The sequence below is a fragment of the Dromaius novaehollandiae genome, chromosome 9, assembly GCF_036370855.1.
Source record: "Dromaius novaehollandiae isolate bDroNov1 chromosome 9, bDroNov1.hap1, whole genome shotgun sequence".
Classification (NCBI taxonomy): domain Eukaryota; kingdom Metazoa; phylum Chordata; class Aves; order Casuariiformes; family Dromaiidae; genus Dromaius; species Dromaius novaehollandiae.
Window position 1 is genome coordinate 19,832,643 of NC_088106.1, and position 18,924 is coordinate 19,851,566.

Here is an 18,924-nt window from a genome sequence, read left to right on the forward strand (position 1 = left end):
GAGCTCTTCTGCGCCTTATAATGAGCTGAAAGCAAACAACGTGAAGTCAATTATGAAGAAAAGAATTTGGAGTACAGAAAATAAATCTCCCCTATTACATCTGACAAATTGGGCTGTGCTAAAAAAGAGAATTCCCATGGCAGCTGCTACACTGGCCTTTTCAAAGTGTGTAAGCTATCAAGCGTAGTTATTAAAACATGTATTTTCCGTGTACTCTACTGGACAGAAGTGGTTTAAAATGGCAGAGTGCTTTTGTATGTCTGGGTCTGGACATGACAGATGACATTGATTAATCTTCATGTACTTTGACACGAAGCATCTTCATATGTCAACAAGCTGCAGCTAGGTTTGGAAAGGGCAACAGGCACCATGTTTCCCCTCGAGGGCACGTTAGTCAGATACCGACATCGGTGTTAGCAAGTCTCTAGGGCAAAATAAGGAACTTTTCAGAGCATCTTGGCTTTTGCTAAAGGTTTAAGTTTTCACAAGCACCGAAGTGCTGAAACCACAGCTGTATTTTGTGTCGTATGTACGTTCGGTGGCAGTGGCGTGCCGGGGGAGGATGGCAAAGGAGGAAATAGTTTGGTTTTTCATCTTTGGTTGGCGAACTTGAAGTTGGGAAGCAAAATGGTTGTACTTCAGTAGCTTTCCTCTAATGGTGTGTGCGGTCAGTGATTTCTGTGCATTTAAGTAAAATACTTCCTTTAAGAGTGGGTGTGAGTTGGACTTCATGGGAGTAGGGGCCAAAGTGCTGGCCGTGTTACGTGTGGGCTCACCTTGTGACTGACGCCCCAGGGAAAACCACCCGGTAAATCCACCTTTGGCCATTTTTAGTTTACACTGGTGAAGTACCTGCCATTATTCATGTTGCTAACTAGGTTGCGAAATTAGCCCGTTCTGGATGGATTAATGTATGGTGTGTAACACGTAGATAATACTTAATCATGAAGAAATCTTTGTTCTGAAAGGAATGACAGCTTTTTTGTGTCGGATACTCACGAAGTCTTGCCAGCCCTCTGCATCCCCGTCCTGTACCTTGCAGGAGAGCGCCAAGCAATGACGTGTTAGATGGCCGTCTTAGCTAAGGGTTGGGTAGTGCTGCTCTTCTGAAATGCTTGTATCTCAAGTAGGAAATATCTGATTGTCTGTTAAAAAAATTAACTTTAGTAGATGTTGATGTTTCTATATGACACACACAGTACAGAAGAGACTCTCAAACAGACGTTTTCCTTATATATTCTGTCTCCTGTTGACTCAGGGAAATGTCTGAGCACCTTACAAATATTTATGAATGTATCCTCAGGAAAATGAATGTATTGAACGGAGATCCAAAGTGCTGCTCAGGGAAGTGACTTTCCCAAGATTTCCACACGGTTAGACTGTGACACAATTGGGACAGTAAGTCAGACCATTTAATCCCGCTTTGGTAAACAAGCCATCATCCTATCCTTTGTATTAGTTATTTTTGTCTCAGCCACTTTCTGCTTTTTGGAGTAATTCATCACTCTGCTTCATTTAATAACTTTAGTTGTAGGAATACCTTTTCCCCCCACATGTAGGCAGCCCATGTAGGGAGTTAGAGCAGCAGACAGGGATTTGCTGTCAGCAGCGGGGAAGGAGCAGCGAGAACATCACACTGATCTGTACTCCCGTGCGACACCCGGCTCGGGGCCTCTGCTGCCAGAGCTGCCGGGCGCGTCGCTCTGTAGTTGTCCGCGTGGAGAAGCTGGGCCCCGGGGGGACGGCCGCATCGAGCTCGGCTGTGCCGCCGGCCTGCAAGGACCCGTGCTGCCGCCTCTCGAGTGGGCTGTGCCGCCGCGGCTCGGCAAGGCGTGACGCGCCGTCGGGGACACGCCGGGCTTTCCGCCCTCGCCCCTCCGCGCACCGCGGAGCTGGGGAGCTCCCGCGCAGCAAGCTTTTTCCTCTTGCGGACGAGCCAGGCCCGGTGCTGCCTGCTCCTTCACGTGCCGCTCGTGCGCGCTCAGGTCCCGTCAGGAGCGCTGCGGCTTCCCCTTGCGTTGCTCTACAGGACTTCGGGGAACTTCGGCTCTCGTCGCTAATAAAATAAAATAAAACAAAACAGCATGCTGGTAGGTCTTGCGCTGCTAACTGCTCTAGCTGTTGTGGTTCACACTACTGAAAGAATATAAAACTGTATAAGGTTTAAAATATTCCCAGTGCAAAGCGTGAATATTTATAGGCAAAGAATAAGACTTTCCATTTGGCAATGTCGGCGCGATGAAATTGCTTTCTTGGCTGGCATGTTAAGCCACATGGACCTCCAAATAATGTTTTGTAAGCTTATTCCTAATTATGGCTTAATTTAGGTCTCCGAGTTTAACAAAACCTATGAAGTGTCTCCGAGTTTAACAAAACCTATGAAGTTTGCAGCAAAATATTTTTCTGGTGAATATTTTGTTTGTGTGGAATGAAAATCGTGTATTCTTCGTGGATAAGATTTCTGAAGTGTTTAAACATCTGGAAATCTCATATTTTTCTTTACGTTTTTAATGCATATCAAAGATAAAAATAACTGATACCGTGTATTCAATACTTCATTTTGAAGAAATTATTTTGAAAAGCAAATGTAATTACTTTTTTCCAAAGCCTTGGTAAAAATGAGAGACTGAGCAGGAGACCTAGGATTCGGTGTCACACAGTTACTGCTGCAAGAGACAAATTAGAAGTAATTTTGTTTTCATATATTTACTCTTAAATGTGGCGTTCTGACAACAGTGATAAATAGAATCATCTGCATAATTGTATTTACTTAGTTGTTGATCTGTCTTTTTTAGAGAAAATCTTTCTTTTCCCAGGTAAACTAATCTTCCATTCAGCTGCAGAGGAAGGATGTCTTTGTAGAAGCCGTGTGACCATAGGGGAATGTTTCTCCACAGGGTTCATATGGCGTTTCGATATGGGCTATTCAGTGAATTTGATTTTTGGTGAACAAAATATGGCAATGGCAGTCAAGACTCATTGCTTTCCTGTACAGATTGGCTGACAGGATATTTGCTCAACAGAGCTAGACATAAAAGCAAAGAGATGATGTGGTTAAACTAAGCTGGATTTAATACTAGATTTTTTTAACAGGATATTTTCTTAAATCAATTTAAGAAATGTCTCAATCCTGCAGCTCAGAAGGGAAGAGAGAGTTTTGAACATTTCTGAGTTATTCCTGGCTTAATACTTCAGCAGAAATAGTAGACGTGGTGGAAAAACAGGATCATTTTGGAAAACACATTTAAATAGCTTAAAATTCTCTGCTGTGATCATGCATTTCTGACCCCCTGCAGCCTTACATTGTCAAATGGAGAACGTCTCAGTCTCCCTAATGTTAACGTTTGAAATATGATATAAATAAACCATTAGGATATAGTAGAAAATTAAAAGTGGTGGTTAGCAGCGCAGTCACCTGGGGGCTGGTCCGCTGGCACTCATCAGTGCATTGGCACTTAGACTTGCTCACACGCGCTCAGCGGGGCAGTCGTGGGCTTTAAAGGTGGGATCTCCAGATGGGCTGAAGAGAGTAAAATCCTGGGAAATTCAGAGAGACCGAACGTTTTTAACATCTGGGTTTGTCACTGCTTGAAGACATAAATACCTGGAAACCGGTTTGAAAACTGCTTTTCTGAAGGTGATGGGGAAACAGGGAAGCCTGGGAGGGAGGTTGCTTTTATTTTCCAGGTAAAGGACAAAGTCCCCCAAGACGGCAAAAAGCATCACCAGTGTCTACTGTCTGTAGTTCACCTCTTTCTACTCTTCTTTGCAGGTGACATATTTGGGTAAGGTTTCCACAACAGGGATGCAATTTTTGTCAGGCTGCACAGAGAAGCCAGTCATCGAACTATGGAAGAAGCACACGCTCGCCAGGGAGGATGTTTACCCGGCGAACGCCCTGCTGGAAATTCGCCCTTTCCAAGTCTGGCTGCACCACCTGGACCTCAAAGGCGAGGCGACGGTCCACATGGATACCTTTCAGGTCGCACGTATAGCCTACTGCACTGCTGACCACAACGTCAGCCCAAACATCTTTGCTTGGGTGTACAGGGAGATCAACGATGACTTGTCCTACCAGATGGACTGCCACGCGGTAGAGTGCGAGAGCAAGCTGGAGGCCAAGAAGCTGGCCCATGCCATGATGGAGGCCTTTAAGAAGACTTTTCACAGCATGAAAAGCGACGGCCGGATCCACAGGAATAGTTCATCAGAGGAAGTGTCTCATGAATTCGAGCCTGACGATGGCTGACTGAACGCGTTCGCGGTTCAGCAAAGGCGGAAATGGCCAAGGGAATGAGAGCTGATAGATGAATACGCAACAGTTGAAATTGGGGAATGAAAAGACTGCCAAACACTTGGCTGACCAGCTTTCTAAATCAAAAGAGCAATTCAGTACCTAAAGATATGCATCATTAAAGTAATTACATTACCTTGAAATCTGCTGCTGCTGTAAACGTGAGAAAAAAGCTTCTTTTTTTTCCCCCAGTCTCTCTCACCCACTCATCACTGACCTTTTCTCGTCTCTGTAGTTCAGGTGCATACTATGAAGTAGATTCATTCCTGTTTGTCTTATAAAAGCAGTCAGGCAATTTTATTAGTTGCTGCTCTGGCATTCATAGCTAGGGGCTGGTGCTGATACAGAAGAGCACGTAGGACAGGAAAGCCCTAATGAGTCCAGGAGAACCTTTCTCCACGATGTATTGCAAAATCCTCTGACCCTATGTAGGCTAAAACAGCCATACGCAGCCTTTTAGACTAATGGCCTGGCATTCTGCAGTTAATTCACATTTCACAGATTAAAAAAAACTAAAAAAAGATGCTTGTATTTACACATTATATCATATGCTATCCTTTATTTTATTCATTGTACCTATTTCCTTAATATACCTGCAGCCACGTCTTTCACCCAGCGCCAGTAGCTGCAGTTTCAGGCTATGTACTGCAGGATACCAAAAAGGGGTGGGAGAAAAAACTCGCGATGGCCGGGGACCAGCACCGTTTCGTGTGCGTTTTCCATCCCCGCTGTGCTCCGTAGGAAGTGGGCCCGCTGGTAAGAACTGAGCGATGTTGTTCAGACACTCGGCTCTGTCAGTATTTGAACTGTGATTTCTCATCGACCTCAGGTTTGAAGCGGTGTGAGCGTGGCAGCCTCAGCGCCGCAGTGCCCCGCGTCGCCGGCCCCTCGGCCCGGGCACGGGGTGCCGGAGCTGCACTGCTGTAAAGATTGGGAAAAAAGTGCTCCTTTGGGGTCAGGTTTGACAGTTTGCTCTGGTGGAGAAGCTCGTGTTAAGATCCCCGTACCTTCCCTTGTTCGCAGATACAGAGAGTCCTGCCTTTCATAAATGCGGATGTTTAATAAAACTCAAATAAGACTTGTTTCACTTGATATTTTTTAAGGCCAAGAGCAGATCAATAGTTTGCAAGTAATGCTGCTCCTTTATACAATTTTGTTCTTAATCATGGTAATGTTAGGGGCACTAGGGCACCTTACAGAAGCCTTAAAAGAAAGCTAATTGAAGCAGATAGCTCTGTGTCTGTGTTTTGTGGGTATATATGTTTGTGTGAGAGTGTATGTGTGAGTCCAATGTTAAAGCATGTAGAATAAGCATGGAGACATATTGAGGAGGGCCCACACCTCTTGAAAATATGCTTGTTGCTTTACAATGTATGTAAACTATTCTTCAGCATAAATGCATTCATACTTTAATAAAAAATAAGTTTGAGTTAAAGCTTGGGAGTTTTAGGCTGTCTTTCCAATGCATCCCTATGTGGTTTTGTTAATGTGTGCGAGTTCTCTGTTCCGTTGGCTTAGCGGAATGAAAATGTAAATTTATTTCCATTTAGTATTACATCAGTCTCCATGAGAATTACTTTTAATAATTTTAAATGATTTTCTATTAAATATTTGAGGCGAGATATTGCTAAGAGATTTTTTTAAAAAACTTTTCTGTGTGTGGACACAATTTATAATTTCTGCTTTGTGGGAGGTGCCAGAGATTTATTTATTTTCCCTCCTCTGAGCGATGAGTTTAAATGAGCCCTGCTGAACTGGAACAGTACCTTGCCTTGGTTATATAAATCACAAATGGTTCAGGTCTGGCATTAGATGGTGGGATGGGGAATAAAACACTAAGCTCAGCATATTCCCAGATTTGTTTCTCTCTGAATCTCTTGGTGATCCAGTGGTTTCAAATACAGCTGTAAAGGTGAAATTTTCTTCTCCCCCTAATGCCCGTTTGGAAGTTGGAGGTCATGTATAGGCTATATGTTGCTTAAAATAAAGATCTGAATCCCGTTATGCAAGTATCTGTCTTTCTAACCAGAGGCAAAATTCTGAAAATTTCTTCCAACTTTGAACAAATGATTTTCTTTCTTGCAGAGCTATAATCATGTTTTACTTTCTTTACTTGTTTGGATGTTCTGCCACCGAAATTGCTCTGAGTGAGTGTCTGAAATCCTGTATTTCATCCCCTCGGCGAGCTGCTCCTCGTGACGAGGGGAGCGTTGACGGTGAGCCCCAGCCTTGGCCGACGGCAGCCCGAGCCGGGGGAGAGGTGAGACTGCGGGTGCCTTTCCCCGCGCAGGCTGGTCGCTGTGGGCGCGTGCTGGGCTGCGCCTGCGGGAGGAGGGGGTGAAGTCTGCTGATTCGGGTTGGGGATTTCCGTTTCTTGAGCCCGATCCTTGAAAGTCAGGGCCGTGGTCCTGCCTGGGGCGATGTGATCCCTGCGGCTGACACAGCCTGCCCCTTCCAGCAGACAAACCCAGACGGAGCCGGACTGGACAGAAATGTCATAACCGTTTTATTTTCAGCATGGTATTTCCTCCCAAAATGTTGGGATCTGCTGAATGCATCCTGTCTCCCTAAGTTACCTGCAGGCGTGGGTCACATCCCAAATACCTTGTTTAAGGACACTGTACATTTATGCAAACGGTGCTGGCTTCGTTTCCAGCAGGGCAGTGGGAACGATACACAGAAGCCATGGGTGGAAATGCAAAGAACTATTCAGATGTGGCTTTCCACGCTGCGCCCTGACGTCATGTCTTGCTCCTCTTCCTCGTCCCTTCTGCGACCAGTGGTGCCTGCTCGTGCAACCCCTGTGCCCACGGGGTTGTTCTCCTCAGTCTGGAAGGAGGGGCTGCGTGGTGGCACGCAGGACAGGAACAGCCCGGGAATGTGATTTCAGGAAGCCCTCTTGAATTTAAATTATTTTCCGCGTTGAGGCTTGCTGTCAGGGGAGGAAGGCTCCAGGAGCGTTGCCGTGTGCTCAGTGAGCGGGGAACCGTGGGGTTGCTGCACTTGACTGTGGTTTGGGGCCGTTGTACTTCATGGGCAGGGTTTGGAGGAACCGATGCTTTGGGAAACACGGGGCTTGCCTGGTTGCAAGTTGCCTGCGTCCATTGGAAACGGCATTCCTGTGCGCTGCCTCCGCGGGCGTCGCACCAGCCCGCGGGAGCCGGGGGTCTCACGCAGGCACATCCTGCGGCGCTTGGCGTTGCGGCCCCGGCGGTATTCCTCTGCCTTCGGCGGCAGTGCGTTACGTGAGAATTTTCAATGATAAAAACAATATAAAGGAGAAAATTCTTGTTCTCAGGAAAGAAACATCATGCTTGAAACAGCGAGTTAACTTTTCCTTGAATTAATCTGTTGGAAAAGAAGGTCATAAAATTGTACCAGAAATCACTTCCAATTGGCTAAAGCTTTTTTTCTTTGCCTTTCAGCTACAAAGAGCACTGTTTTGGAGCTCGCCACGTCCCCGTGTGGGTCGACGGGTTCCTCCCGTGTCAGCCAGGAGAGCGCCTGGGGGGCTCCTGTCCCCGTTGTGCTTGTAGGGGAGACAGGAGAGAAGTCAGATATCTAAGTGCGCTGTTAGGACTGGAAAAAAGTAGGGAGTGTTTAGGCCATTAGGCCCCAACATTAATGTGCAACAGGACCAATGTTTTATCACAGCAATTTTTGTTTTTTTTTCCTTTTTTAAACTACACTAAGGGAAAAGGAAGTAAGTGTTATCATATGCAGAGTAAGCTTGCTGAGTTTTGTGGGTCTGAGGTCTAGCTGTCTTCTTCCGTACTTCAATACCAAGTTTTCTGTGGTGCTCAAGTAGGTGATTGTTGCTCAGGAATTGTAAAGGTCAGCTCGGTAGCGTCTGGGTTTTTCGTTCGTAGGGAAGGAGAAAAGCAGAGAGTCATTTTTTTCCTCTTTTAAACTCCAAGGCTGCGAAGAACATTTTAATGCTTAAAAAAAAACAAACAAAAAACCCTCTGCAGCTGGTTCCCCTCCCTAATTTTCTAGTAGTGGCTGTCTTCATTTTTATGTGAAAAAGCAATTGTGCATTGCCATAGGACTATATTTAACATTCTCAAAACATATCAATAAATGGTAAGTGACTGAGAAGCCTTGATGTGGAGACAACTCGATGTTTGTCTTTCAGAATATTTTATATATATATGTTATTCTTGCAAGTTTTGAGACTTCAATATCAGCTTATTCAGAGTGAATTTTATTTAAATTATAAGATTCTCATGTGTACACAAGTATCTGTATGCATATATATATGTACACATGCATGCACACACACACATACACTTTTAAATTGGCCCACTTTGAAATTTAATGCTTCTTAGTAAGTATTTTCCCCATGATGGGTGCATGTAATGGGAGAGGTGTTAGTATTCAGATAAATGGCTGGATTTTTTTAAAAAAAAAGCCCTTTCCCTTTAGTGGGAAGCAAATTAACTTCTCATATACATGCAACATTTCGTATACAATATGCATTATTTGCCATTTGCCACTGGAGTCTGCCAGTTCCATGCCCAATTAGCTGCTGTAGGAATGATATATGATTGTGCTCATTTTTCCCTATTGACTTTAATGGCAGGGGGAGCTCTGAACCAAGATTTCTTGCTTTGTTAATTTGTGTGTAATTGGGAGGTGATAGCTTAAATGTATGGTTGTTATCCTGTTGACTAGTGGTAAGTCTGCCAAGAGTTTATAGTAAGAGAATATATCCTTTTATGAAAACAGCACATTTTTTATACTTTTTTCCTAATGTAATTTTTAACAGACATATGGTGTTTTTTAAAGGTTCCTCCTTTGATAAAGTTAACTAACAGATTTCCTTCCTTTCATCATACAACTAGAGATCAGTGGCTGCAACTTTCCTTGCATTTTGAAACTCTTCCTGACCCCCCTGAAGTAGCCGGGCTTCCCCCGCTTCTCCACTTCCCTCATTTCCCTTCTGCCAGCTGGGAAGAAGCCGGCAGCGGTGCCAGGGCTGGGGGAGGTGGGTGCACGGGGCTGGGGCCAGCCGGGGAATGGCGCCATGTGGGTACCCGGTGCTTCCCCATCAGATCTCCCATGGTGTGAGCCGGCAGTTGCGCTGGCTTGCTGTGGGCTTGCGGGTTTGCGTGAGCCAGGCACCTCCCATGCCAGGGCTGCGAGCATTGATGATGGTTTATTGAGAAGAGTTGTTTGTTTAGAGACATCTTATCCTGTCTTTTGTGGTGCCTTCTCTGAAAAGGGTCTTGAGATGTCCTGGAGCAAGGACGTGACGTGCAGGCTGGCCAGGGTGCAAGCAGGACCTGAGCTGGGAGCTCGTGGGGCTGCACGGAGGGGCAGGTGGGCACAGGGGACCCTGCCGGCAGGCCAACATCCGCGCGGGAACGGAGGGTCTGCCCAGGCTTGCTAGCCAGGGCCAGGCTGCTAAGCCAGCACAAATGGCCGCGTGGACCTCGAGGTGGTGCGGTCTCCTCTGAAGGGCTTCCCCAAGCCGAAGTGTCCGCTGAAGGCTGGGGCATGAGGATGAGCCGCTGGAGAGCTTTCTGTGACCGCTTCAGCAGAGACACCCGGCACCACTCAACGGGAGGCAGGCCTTCGCTGGGCCGAGAGAACCTGCTGGGTGACGGTCTCGTGCGGTGGTGCCTTGGTGGCAATGGCTTCTGTGTGGGGAAGATGGCTGCCGCGGTGGCTGGAGAGCGGCATGATCCCACATGCCAGTGGGGTGGGCTGCTCGGCAGGTCGCTCCGACGGCCCGGGGCTGCCCTGAATCCTGCCCTCACCTCCGCCCCTTCCACTTTTCCATCGTTCGGTTGATTTCAAATAGTTCCCCGTCTGAGTTATCCCACTGCAAGAAAAAGGGGCGTCGAACTGCATGTCCCAGCCAGAGGGACGTGGATTGTCACGTGTGCTTTTCTGGAAAAGTGGGAAGGAGAAAGGAGATTTCTATCGTGCAGCTGTGAAAGCCGTTAAGAATATCTGGAGCAGCAATCCCTACCCAGTGAGCAGATCCTGGCAGCCTGCGAGAAGATGTGCGAGAAGGCTGTGCTAGCGGACGAAGCCCAAGCCTGCCACAGCACCTTTCTTCAGCAGTAGGTCATGTGGGCAAAAGACCTGATTTCCAATTATTCCCAGAAAGTTGGGGGCAGGGGGTTGATTCATTTTGATTTCTTTTTTTTTTTTTTTTATGTCTGTGGCAGAAGGCACCTGCAAAAAAGAGCTGCTAATGTTTTCTCCTCAGGAGAAAAATGCTCATATGTTAATGCAGCGCCTTGCTGTGCGCTTACACTGGCCAAATGAGAACGCTGCTGAAGACCTGCCGCTAGAAGAAGCCCAGCTCTCATGGCAAAGAAGCGCCTTTTAGGTATTGTGAATGTCGTGTGATACAAAATCCAAGGATGCCTTCAGCAGGGCAGGGGGAATATGACTAGGCAGACAAGAGCAAGTCTTTTCTTTCCCTGTTTCCTCCATCAGTGCCGTAGGAAAATATTACTGGAAAAAAGTTACCTATTATGTTTTGATTTGAGTTGAGCAGTACATTCTCTGTTATTTTCCTGTAAATCATACTACTGTCAAAAAGAGGAGAAACATTATAATCCTATGAATAATGCAAAATGTGGATTAGATTTTTTTTTCTTCTGTGAGCAGTATAATTTTTCTGAGAACTACGGACGCCACTGGATTGGCCTAGCCTTACGCGTCTCATTCCTGGAAAACAAGTAATTTTTCAAGGTTGGTATGGGTCACATGTATGTGAAAAATGAGAGTTACTGCTATCTTAAATCAGTTTACCTCTCTTTTAGAGGTAGGAGAAATGGTTTTAGACATAATTACTGAGGATATAATTAATCGAGGTTGTAATTTGCTTACACAGTCAGGTTGAATCCTTGTGGCCCTTACTCTGAGCGCTTACTGCTGTTTCCCTGCTCCTTGGTTCAGTCTCTTCCTTGATGGATTCCAAATCTGGTGGTGTCAAGTAACAGCAGATACTGCAGAACCCCAGAGAGTAATAAAATACGTGGAGAAGCTTCAAAGGAAACTCCTCTAGAAAGGAAAAACGAGGTTAAATGATGACCTAGTCAACTGTGGGATATTTTTATATCCATAAAAGATGTCAGGCCCATCCGAATGTAGAAACAGGTGAAATCTGAAACTGCGATACATCATGACAGCGCCCTTGACTAACGCACTGTGCTCAACAGCCTCCCCTAGACACGGAGCTCACGACGTTGGGGCCTGGTCCTCTCCCAGATTCCCAGCTTTCCCTTGGCCTTTCCTGGAGTCAGCTCTGCGCACACCAGAAAAAGGCCGTGTGTCTGCCTGCACTGTTCCTCGTAGTCTTTGCAGCTCAGCAGCAAAGGTCCCCGCTCTCCTGGAACCGAGTCTGCCGTCACCAGACAGAGGTGTGGTGCGGTGCCCCGCTCCTGCCATGTGGTCCGGTGTCCCCACAGAGGGTCGCCGTCGTGGCTCAGTCACCGAGCCAGCACAGGGTCTTCTGCTGGTAGCACGTGCTGCTCACACTTGTGTGACCTGTCAGAAAAATACAGCTCTTCCTACCGTGTTCTGGGAGTATTTAAATGATGAAGTACGAGACTATTAAGAGCACAGTGTAAAAGGCCACAATCTTCTTCCACCCTTCTTTTTTCTGTTTACATAGGAACGACCAGTTCGTAATTGCCCAGCTGTTATTACTTGACCCATTGCAGGTATTTGGCCGTGGGGGATTCGAGTCCGCACTGCTCCAGGTGGCTGTAAGTCTCGAGTTCAGATGGCCGTATGGGCTCAGACCAAGGGCCAGCTCACACGCACGTTGCTGGGACATGCCCAGCAGAGGATGCTTTGGAAGGGGCATGGAAATGGGACAGCAGCGGCGTTGCTGGTTGCCTGCTGTGCTCCTACAGGTTGGGTGAGCAGTGGTTCGGCGATGTCCTGGGCTGGAGATGGCTTTAACGTTCCCTGCTGCCTCCATCTGTAGCAGGTTGGTCTACTCTCCTTTTGACAAAGTGTTGTTCCAGTCCCATGCCTGATCATTTCAGGGGGTGAAAAGTAGTAAAAATCCTTGTCATTCAAGGATTGAATGCCAGCAGCATCCGGCGGTGCTTCGCTGGCGGGTCCTCTCTCCTCATGGTCCAGGCTGGCTGGGATGCTGTGTTGCAGAGGTATTTAGTGGTCATCTCACAAAGTCGTTAAAGCAATCACTAGTAACAGGTCTGAACCAAACCGAGCTGGCAAGGTACCAAGACCGAGAAGTGCCTGGAGGTAGGGGTGGGTGGACCCGCAGCGGTCTGGCCCACAAGGAGATGCCTGCACCAGCTGCCGCCAGGTCTAATGGGACCGCCCCGTCAAAGGCTACCCCTGCCCAAGGCGCCACAAGGCCACGGGGGGCATCGCGCTGCTCTTCCGCCAAGGCTGGTGCAGGCTCCCGTGGCCTCTGCGGGGCACAAGGGGTTGTGGGATCCTCCCTTCCCCCTGGTTTTGGGGCCAGGCAGCAACAGGACCCAAGCGAGGTGGCTGCCTGAGGGTTGATGGTGAGATGAAGTTTAAGTGGCCCAGAGAGGGGTTTGGGAAGCTGTGGTGCGTTGGAGCAGCTGGAGGAAGCCTGCCAGGTCTGGTCCTCTGAGTTTTTCTCGTGTGATTTGGCTGAGCAGCGCCTCTCTCCTCACCTTGCAACGCTGTGATGGTCCGTGAAGGCTGACAACAGTTCATATGTCTGGAGGGTGAAGTGGTGCTGGATTGTGCCAAGCTTTCCAAAACCAGCATACGCTTGAGCAGCATGTTATTGCTTTTACCATGCTGCCTTGTAGAAATCCTCATTTATGCTATTAGAAAGGTTAAGGACGAAGAGTTTTCCAATTGCCTGTATTTTGCCTGAGCGCTGCAGTGGGTCTCAACTAATTCATCAGCAGTGGTTTATTCTGCTTGAAAGCCTAGAGAATGTCTCCTCTCCCTGGGTATTTCTTCTGACTTAATTGCCAAGTTATAGTGAAATATGAGGTTCATTGTTGTCTGCTGGAGCGCTGGGGATTCTGTTTTGCTGGCACATTTTTCATGACCCTGTGTCAGCAGCATAACTAGGCTATGAGATAATTTGCTTTAGACAAGCGGCTGAGTGCATCTTAGCCAGAGAGAAAAATAAGTTTGATCAGTCCAGTGAAGTTAATTAAGTAAAACAGAACACTAACTCTTATCCTGTAGATTAAGTGTTGTCAGACTACGCAAGATGTTAGTAACTTTTGTCCAGGTGGCAATCAAAACAGGCTGAGCTGACATGCACTCAGATTTAATAAAAATGAGGGAAACAATAGCTAGCTAGCTGTAACTGCGGAAAAAAGTTTTGTAACTCGAAAGACTATTTAACAGCTAAGGAGGCAGAAGTGTGGTACTCTTGTTTGCCTATAATGTTCAGCTCTATGTTGGCGTTTCCGATTTAAATAGTTTTGAGGTTGTACAGAAAGGTGGCTACCTTGCAAGCCAAGTTCCTCATCCTTGTGCAAAGTTACGAATGGCACACTGTTATCACAGGCGACTGAATTTACTGAAATGCTACTGGCAACAGGGAAGAGGGTTAAATAATGCTGGAAAAACAGAAGAAGCAGACTTGTAATGGTGCCTGGTACTCCTTTCTTAAACTACCTGTCCCATGCAAACTCTGTGCGTTGCTTTGAAGAGTGATGAGGGACAAATTCTGCACCGGCGAATGCCGCTGCAGCCTCACTGGAGTTAACTGATTGCTTTAAAAATCCTGTCCTAGCGAAATGCGGTAGTGACTCGCGCCAGGTGCCGAGTACCCCCGCAAAGGCGCTGCTCCCTCCGCGCCGATGTTTCCCTGTGTCCGAGAGGAGCAGGGCCGCTCCGACGAGCGAAGACGCTCCTTCGGTGGGGGAAATGGCTTTGAGATTACCTAATCGTATCTGACAGGCTTTGTCCGGTTTTGGCACTGAAACCGCCATTGTAAAACCTTAGAGACGGAACATTACAACATTTGTTTCACTCACTGTTGACAATCTTCTAAGTCATTAATCCGAGGCAATTTATACCAAGCCGCAGTGCGTGTGTGTGTTTATCACCACAGCTTGAAGGTTCAAACAGGGGCCTGATCGCTGGGTGGCTGCGGGCTGGAACCCGCGTGGGTCAAAGCAGCGCGACCGCAGGGGACCTGCTCATGGGGACGGAAAGTCAGCCTGACACGCAAGGGCTGCGAAGGCCCCATGCCGGACTGAAACCTCGTATTACAAAATTAAATGGTGCCAGAAGCTCGTGTGAGGCCAGGTGACCCGACGGGGGCGGTTCTGAGCGCCCCGGGCCGCCCGCAGCAGCGCTGTGGCCCCTCCGGCCCGGGAAGCAGAACTGGTTTCCAGGATCTCACCCTGAGCAGATCATGGCCAGACGTTAGCTCTGCAGTGATAACCACCGCATTTTTCTTACCTATTTCTGTTAAAATGTGGTGTATTACTGAACAATTTTTCAGAGTTGCCTTGGAAGATTTAAGAGGGCGAGAGGGCCATATAAGCTCCAGTCTTTGTTTCTTTTTTCTTTTTTACATAAGTCCCATTCATTTTTTTCTTTTTTCATCTTTAATTCATAGAAGTATTTTGGTTTTTTATTTTGGGTTTGGTGGGCTCCGTGCTGCTTCAGCCAGGCTCCTCCAGGGCCAGTGGCTCCGGCTTTGCGTGCAGCCCCAGGCCCCGTGCTGGGCTGCTGCCCTGCTTCGTGCACGGCCCCAAATCCCACGGGTTCACCACGGCTGCTCAGAGCGGCACAGTGTGGGCAGGCGTGTGGTTGTTTCAGCTCTCCCGGAGGCGTCAGCTGGGCATACTCTTTGTGTTTTCAGTGTATAATATCTGGGTGGAGGAGTCTTGCCTTAGCCCTCTTTTGGGAAGCTGGGAATTACCTTGGGAAAAACATTTAGGTATAGATAGGTCAGGGAAGAATCAAAAGCATCCTATTAAAAACTGTTTTTATTGAGTTAATGCCATAACATCTATCATCTTGGACATCTTTGAAGGCTTACGTGATCTGGGTGCTTTCTGTGGAGGAGGACAAATAAGCAAATAAAAAGGCCTGTGTGATTTCTCATAAGAATAAAACTCTGGGAACTTGCAGTGCGTGATGTAAGATTTTGTCCCATTTGTACACTCCGGTACTAAATGAACACAGAGTAGCAGGCAGCGTGTCCGCGGAGGAAGCCAGCAGAGGTAATAGGCTCCATACCTCAAAACCTCATTAGTCCGCTCTCTTGTTTGCTGGTACCTATTTCTAAACTCAAGGAGTCCCATGGTGAAGTGCCAAGATATAAAATCTTATGATGCAAGCAAGAGAGAATGAGTTTAATGAATACTGCATGTTCTACATCCCATAATTTTATCAGTAAGCTCCCAGACTTCTAGAAATCGCTCTGAAATTGGCAGCCCAGGCTTAATATTTTCTACCATTTTGCCATCACATGCAATTTTAGTTCTCGAGTGGCTCCAGTTTTAAACTTTCAGTGATTTAAACAGCTGCATTGTGCAAAGATTCGAGGGAGGACATGCTTTTGTAATCAGGCAGCCCAACTCCACATTTTATGGTATGATGGTTACTGTGCCATTCAAACTATGCCCCATTACACAGAAGTGCATTCTTTTGATTTTACCAAAGAGACCATAAATATAACAAAAAAAAAAAAAAAAAAAAAAAAAAAAAAAAAAAAGCATAGCTGGGTAATATGATTTCATGCCTGGATTTTTCAGCTGCTTCCTCCTATAAAGAATAAATAGAATTTTCTCTGAAAGGGGCAAATCCTGGCACTGAGTTATATTTGTATGGCTAACAGAGCTGCTCATTAGGCTGACTAGAAAACACATTGCTATTACAATGTTTAGATAAATAAGAAACTCAATTTTCAGATCTAAAGAATAAGAATGATAAAAAAAGACATACTTTTAAACCACTCAGAGAAATCCTGTTTCTTATTTCTCTGTAGTTTCCTATTGCAACAGTCAAGACTCATGGGGAGCTGGGGGTTTAATATGCTTGATATACAAATGCAAGGGAGTTCCATAAATGCGTAGATAAAATTAATAATAATAGTCAAGAGTAATATATTTGGCAAACTTAAGGCTTATTTGCCTTAAAACTTCTTACTGTATCCTTTCTTTTTCCGCTCAAGGTGATGTAATGTTTTCATCTCTGAAAACCTGGCTTCAAGAAAGATTTGGCTCCAAAATGGAAATGTGCTTTTGATTCAACATTTGGTCCTAGCAGACAGTACTTTTCAGTCCTATTTGTTATGATTACTGTAGCCTCTCATCAAAAAGCATCCCAGTGCATGTTGCCAGCCGCGACTGGCAGCACAGAGCCTGTGCAGTCTCTGTCAGTAATACCAAAGCTGAAGCAGGTTCTATTGTTAATTCACCACCGATAAAAAATAATTGAATAAACTCAGTCAAAATTTCAAAATAAAAATAAATAGCTGCACCATCTGGCATTAGTGAAGCAAAAATAAAGCAGTATGCACAGGTACAAGAGCTGAGAATTTAATTTAGGTAATTAAGTTTAATACACAATAAAATTTTATAGTGAAACATTTAAAATGCTCCTAAAAATATACGTGCTTATTTGCTCCACATTTTATAGAAAAGTACTCGTTAGAAATAGATGTATTGAGTAAATTTTGCACTGTGGGTTTTTATGTAAAGTATTGACTGTAGGTTGGCATTGAATTAGGACCCATAGGGCTAAGGGCAAACTTCATGCAAACTTTTAAAATATAATTGCTATCTTGCAAACTACAACATCCAATATTTTTCCTTGGCAACATCAGTTGATTTTTTTTTCTTTAATGTCAAAAAATAGATATTGCTTCTCCTCCCTCCCACCTGAAGCTGTTTGGTGCTTCCCAGCGTGGGGGAACTCAGTGTCGGGGCAGCGTCTGACCCACCAAAGGCCACCCTGCACCGCTGGCCGGCTCCCAGCGATAATGTGATAGCAATGGTAATGGGCTGCAGACTGACGCCTTCAGAAAATGCCGAGACAGCGGTAGCGATTTGCTAAATTGTGCATTGGCTAATGGCAGAGCTAAGGCCAGGGGCTTTGCCTCCCTGTCAACGTAGTCCCGAGCACCCGGTGAGGACAACCCTGAACCAGCTTGTGGACGCCGGGCACTGGTAGGGTAGTGCCCACGGCAAAACCCGTGGCAAATTGGGCAATTTTATGTTTACGTGAGTAAGCAGCCAAAAATTCTTGTGTGCACTTTAAGCATGGCAAATACTATTTTCTCTCAGATATACATGTAGGAAGACACAATAAAATGTAACCTGAATCCCTGTAGTAATGCAGGAATTATGGTACCGGGCAGCCCTGTGGTTAGGCCCCTTTGTTGGTCACTGGGTCCGGGGCAGCGGTGGGTGCTCACGGATTCAGAGCCTCGTCCCTGTGATGCTCTAACCTGCCCATGAGGACCTGCCTCTCCCGGCTCATGTGCGTGCCCTGAAATGTGAGTCTTTACATCTTTTTAAATGTACCTACCTCATCCAGGACCATCTGATGTTCTCATTTTCCATAGAAATACCTAGTCTGTATGTGAACCCTATTAAGGTATTGAATTCAATGATAGAATACGGCCATGAGTTAATAGGTTAAGCACATGCTGTGCAACTTTTTTTTATCAGTAGTAAATCTTTAAAGATGTTTTCAATCTGTTGACTCCCACAGGCTCTTTGCTCTGATACAGTGAGAATGGGTACATATCACCCCATTTATTCCTGTTCTAGCCTCATTTTTGCGACTGAATATGTGCCCTTGTGCTTGTTTCTGCCCCAAACTGGAAAGCCAGCATCTTTTAAGGGAAAAAACTCAGCATATCACTACTGATTTCTATTTCTTGCCTATAGGTCTCCAGGTTCTGCTCTGTGCTCTCTGTAATAGGGACAAATTACTCAGTCTGAGTGAGGCTTTATGTAAGGCAACCCTGTTATTTCCTTAATAGCATCAAAGTATGTTCAGCTTCATTTTTTTCCTCCATTCTTTGTACATCTGGACTGTTTTTGTCAGTGGTCACTCTTGGTTGAGCTAGCTATGATGATGTGTAGGCGCAATAATGCCGGACCACATAGAACCTAATGAAAGCTTACATGTATCTAAGCGTATGCTGTATCTGTGTAAGAGTGCAGGTGTACGAGCGTATTTACAGAACGAGCATAGAAAGGCCTAAAGCTGTTGTTGGCTTGAGTTTGGGAGAGCTGAATTTTAAGTTGCAAAGCCACAAATGTGCACAGCACACTGCTACTGTTCAAACCTTGCTCTAACACAGCCTGTGGTTATTTACATGCCATACAACACGAGTGCACAACTGAGTGCAAGTGATTTTTGGAAATGCCAGTGAAAGCAGGAGTCTGAATTCTGCATGTGTAGCTTTGGGATGGCTGTAATAACCTCCAGAACTGAGAGCGATATGTTTTTAATATAGAGAAATCCATTTTTTTAAAGTCCAGCTCCCTCAGCTGCTGGGACTAAGTAATGCATTTTCCCTGGGAATACCTCAATTTGCCTTTCAGAAATAGGGCTGAACATCAAGCCAGTGCAACTCTCAGATATTGGGCACCGAAAAACCATGACCTAGTGAGATAGAGAAAACTTGCTCCTGTTCCACAGCTAAATCTTTCCTGGCATGG

General features: G+C 46.0%; 1 protein-coding gene across 1 annotated transcript in view; it reads left to right on the forward strand.

The window, feature by feature from the left end:
• Positions 1 to 6,298, forward strand: part of PID1 (phosphotyrosine interaction domain containing 1) — an 85,548-nt gene extending 79,250 nt beyond the window's left edge. The window contains exon 3 of the mRNA XM_064516878.1: positions 3,773 to 6,298. Within this exon, the coding sequence (XP_064372948.1) occupies positions 3,773 to 4,249 (477 nt within the window). The 3' untranslated portion in view covers positions 4,250 to 6,298. The remainder of the gene's footprint in view (positions 1 to 3,772) is intronic.
• The last annotated feature ends 12,626 nt before the right edge of the window (positions 6,299 to 18,924 follow it).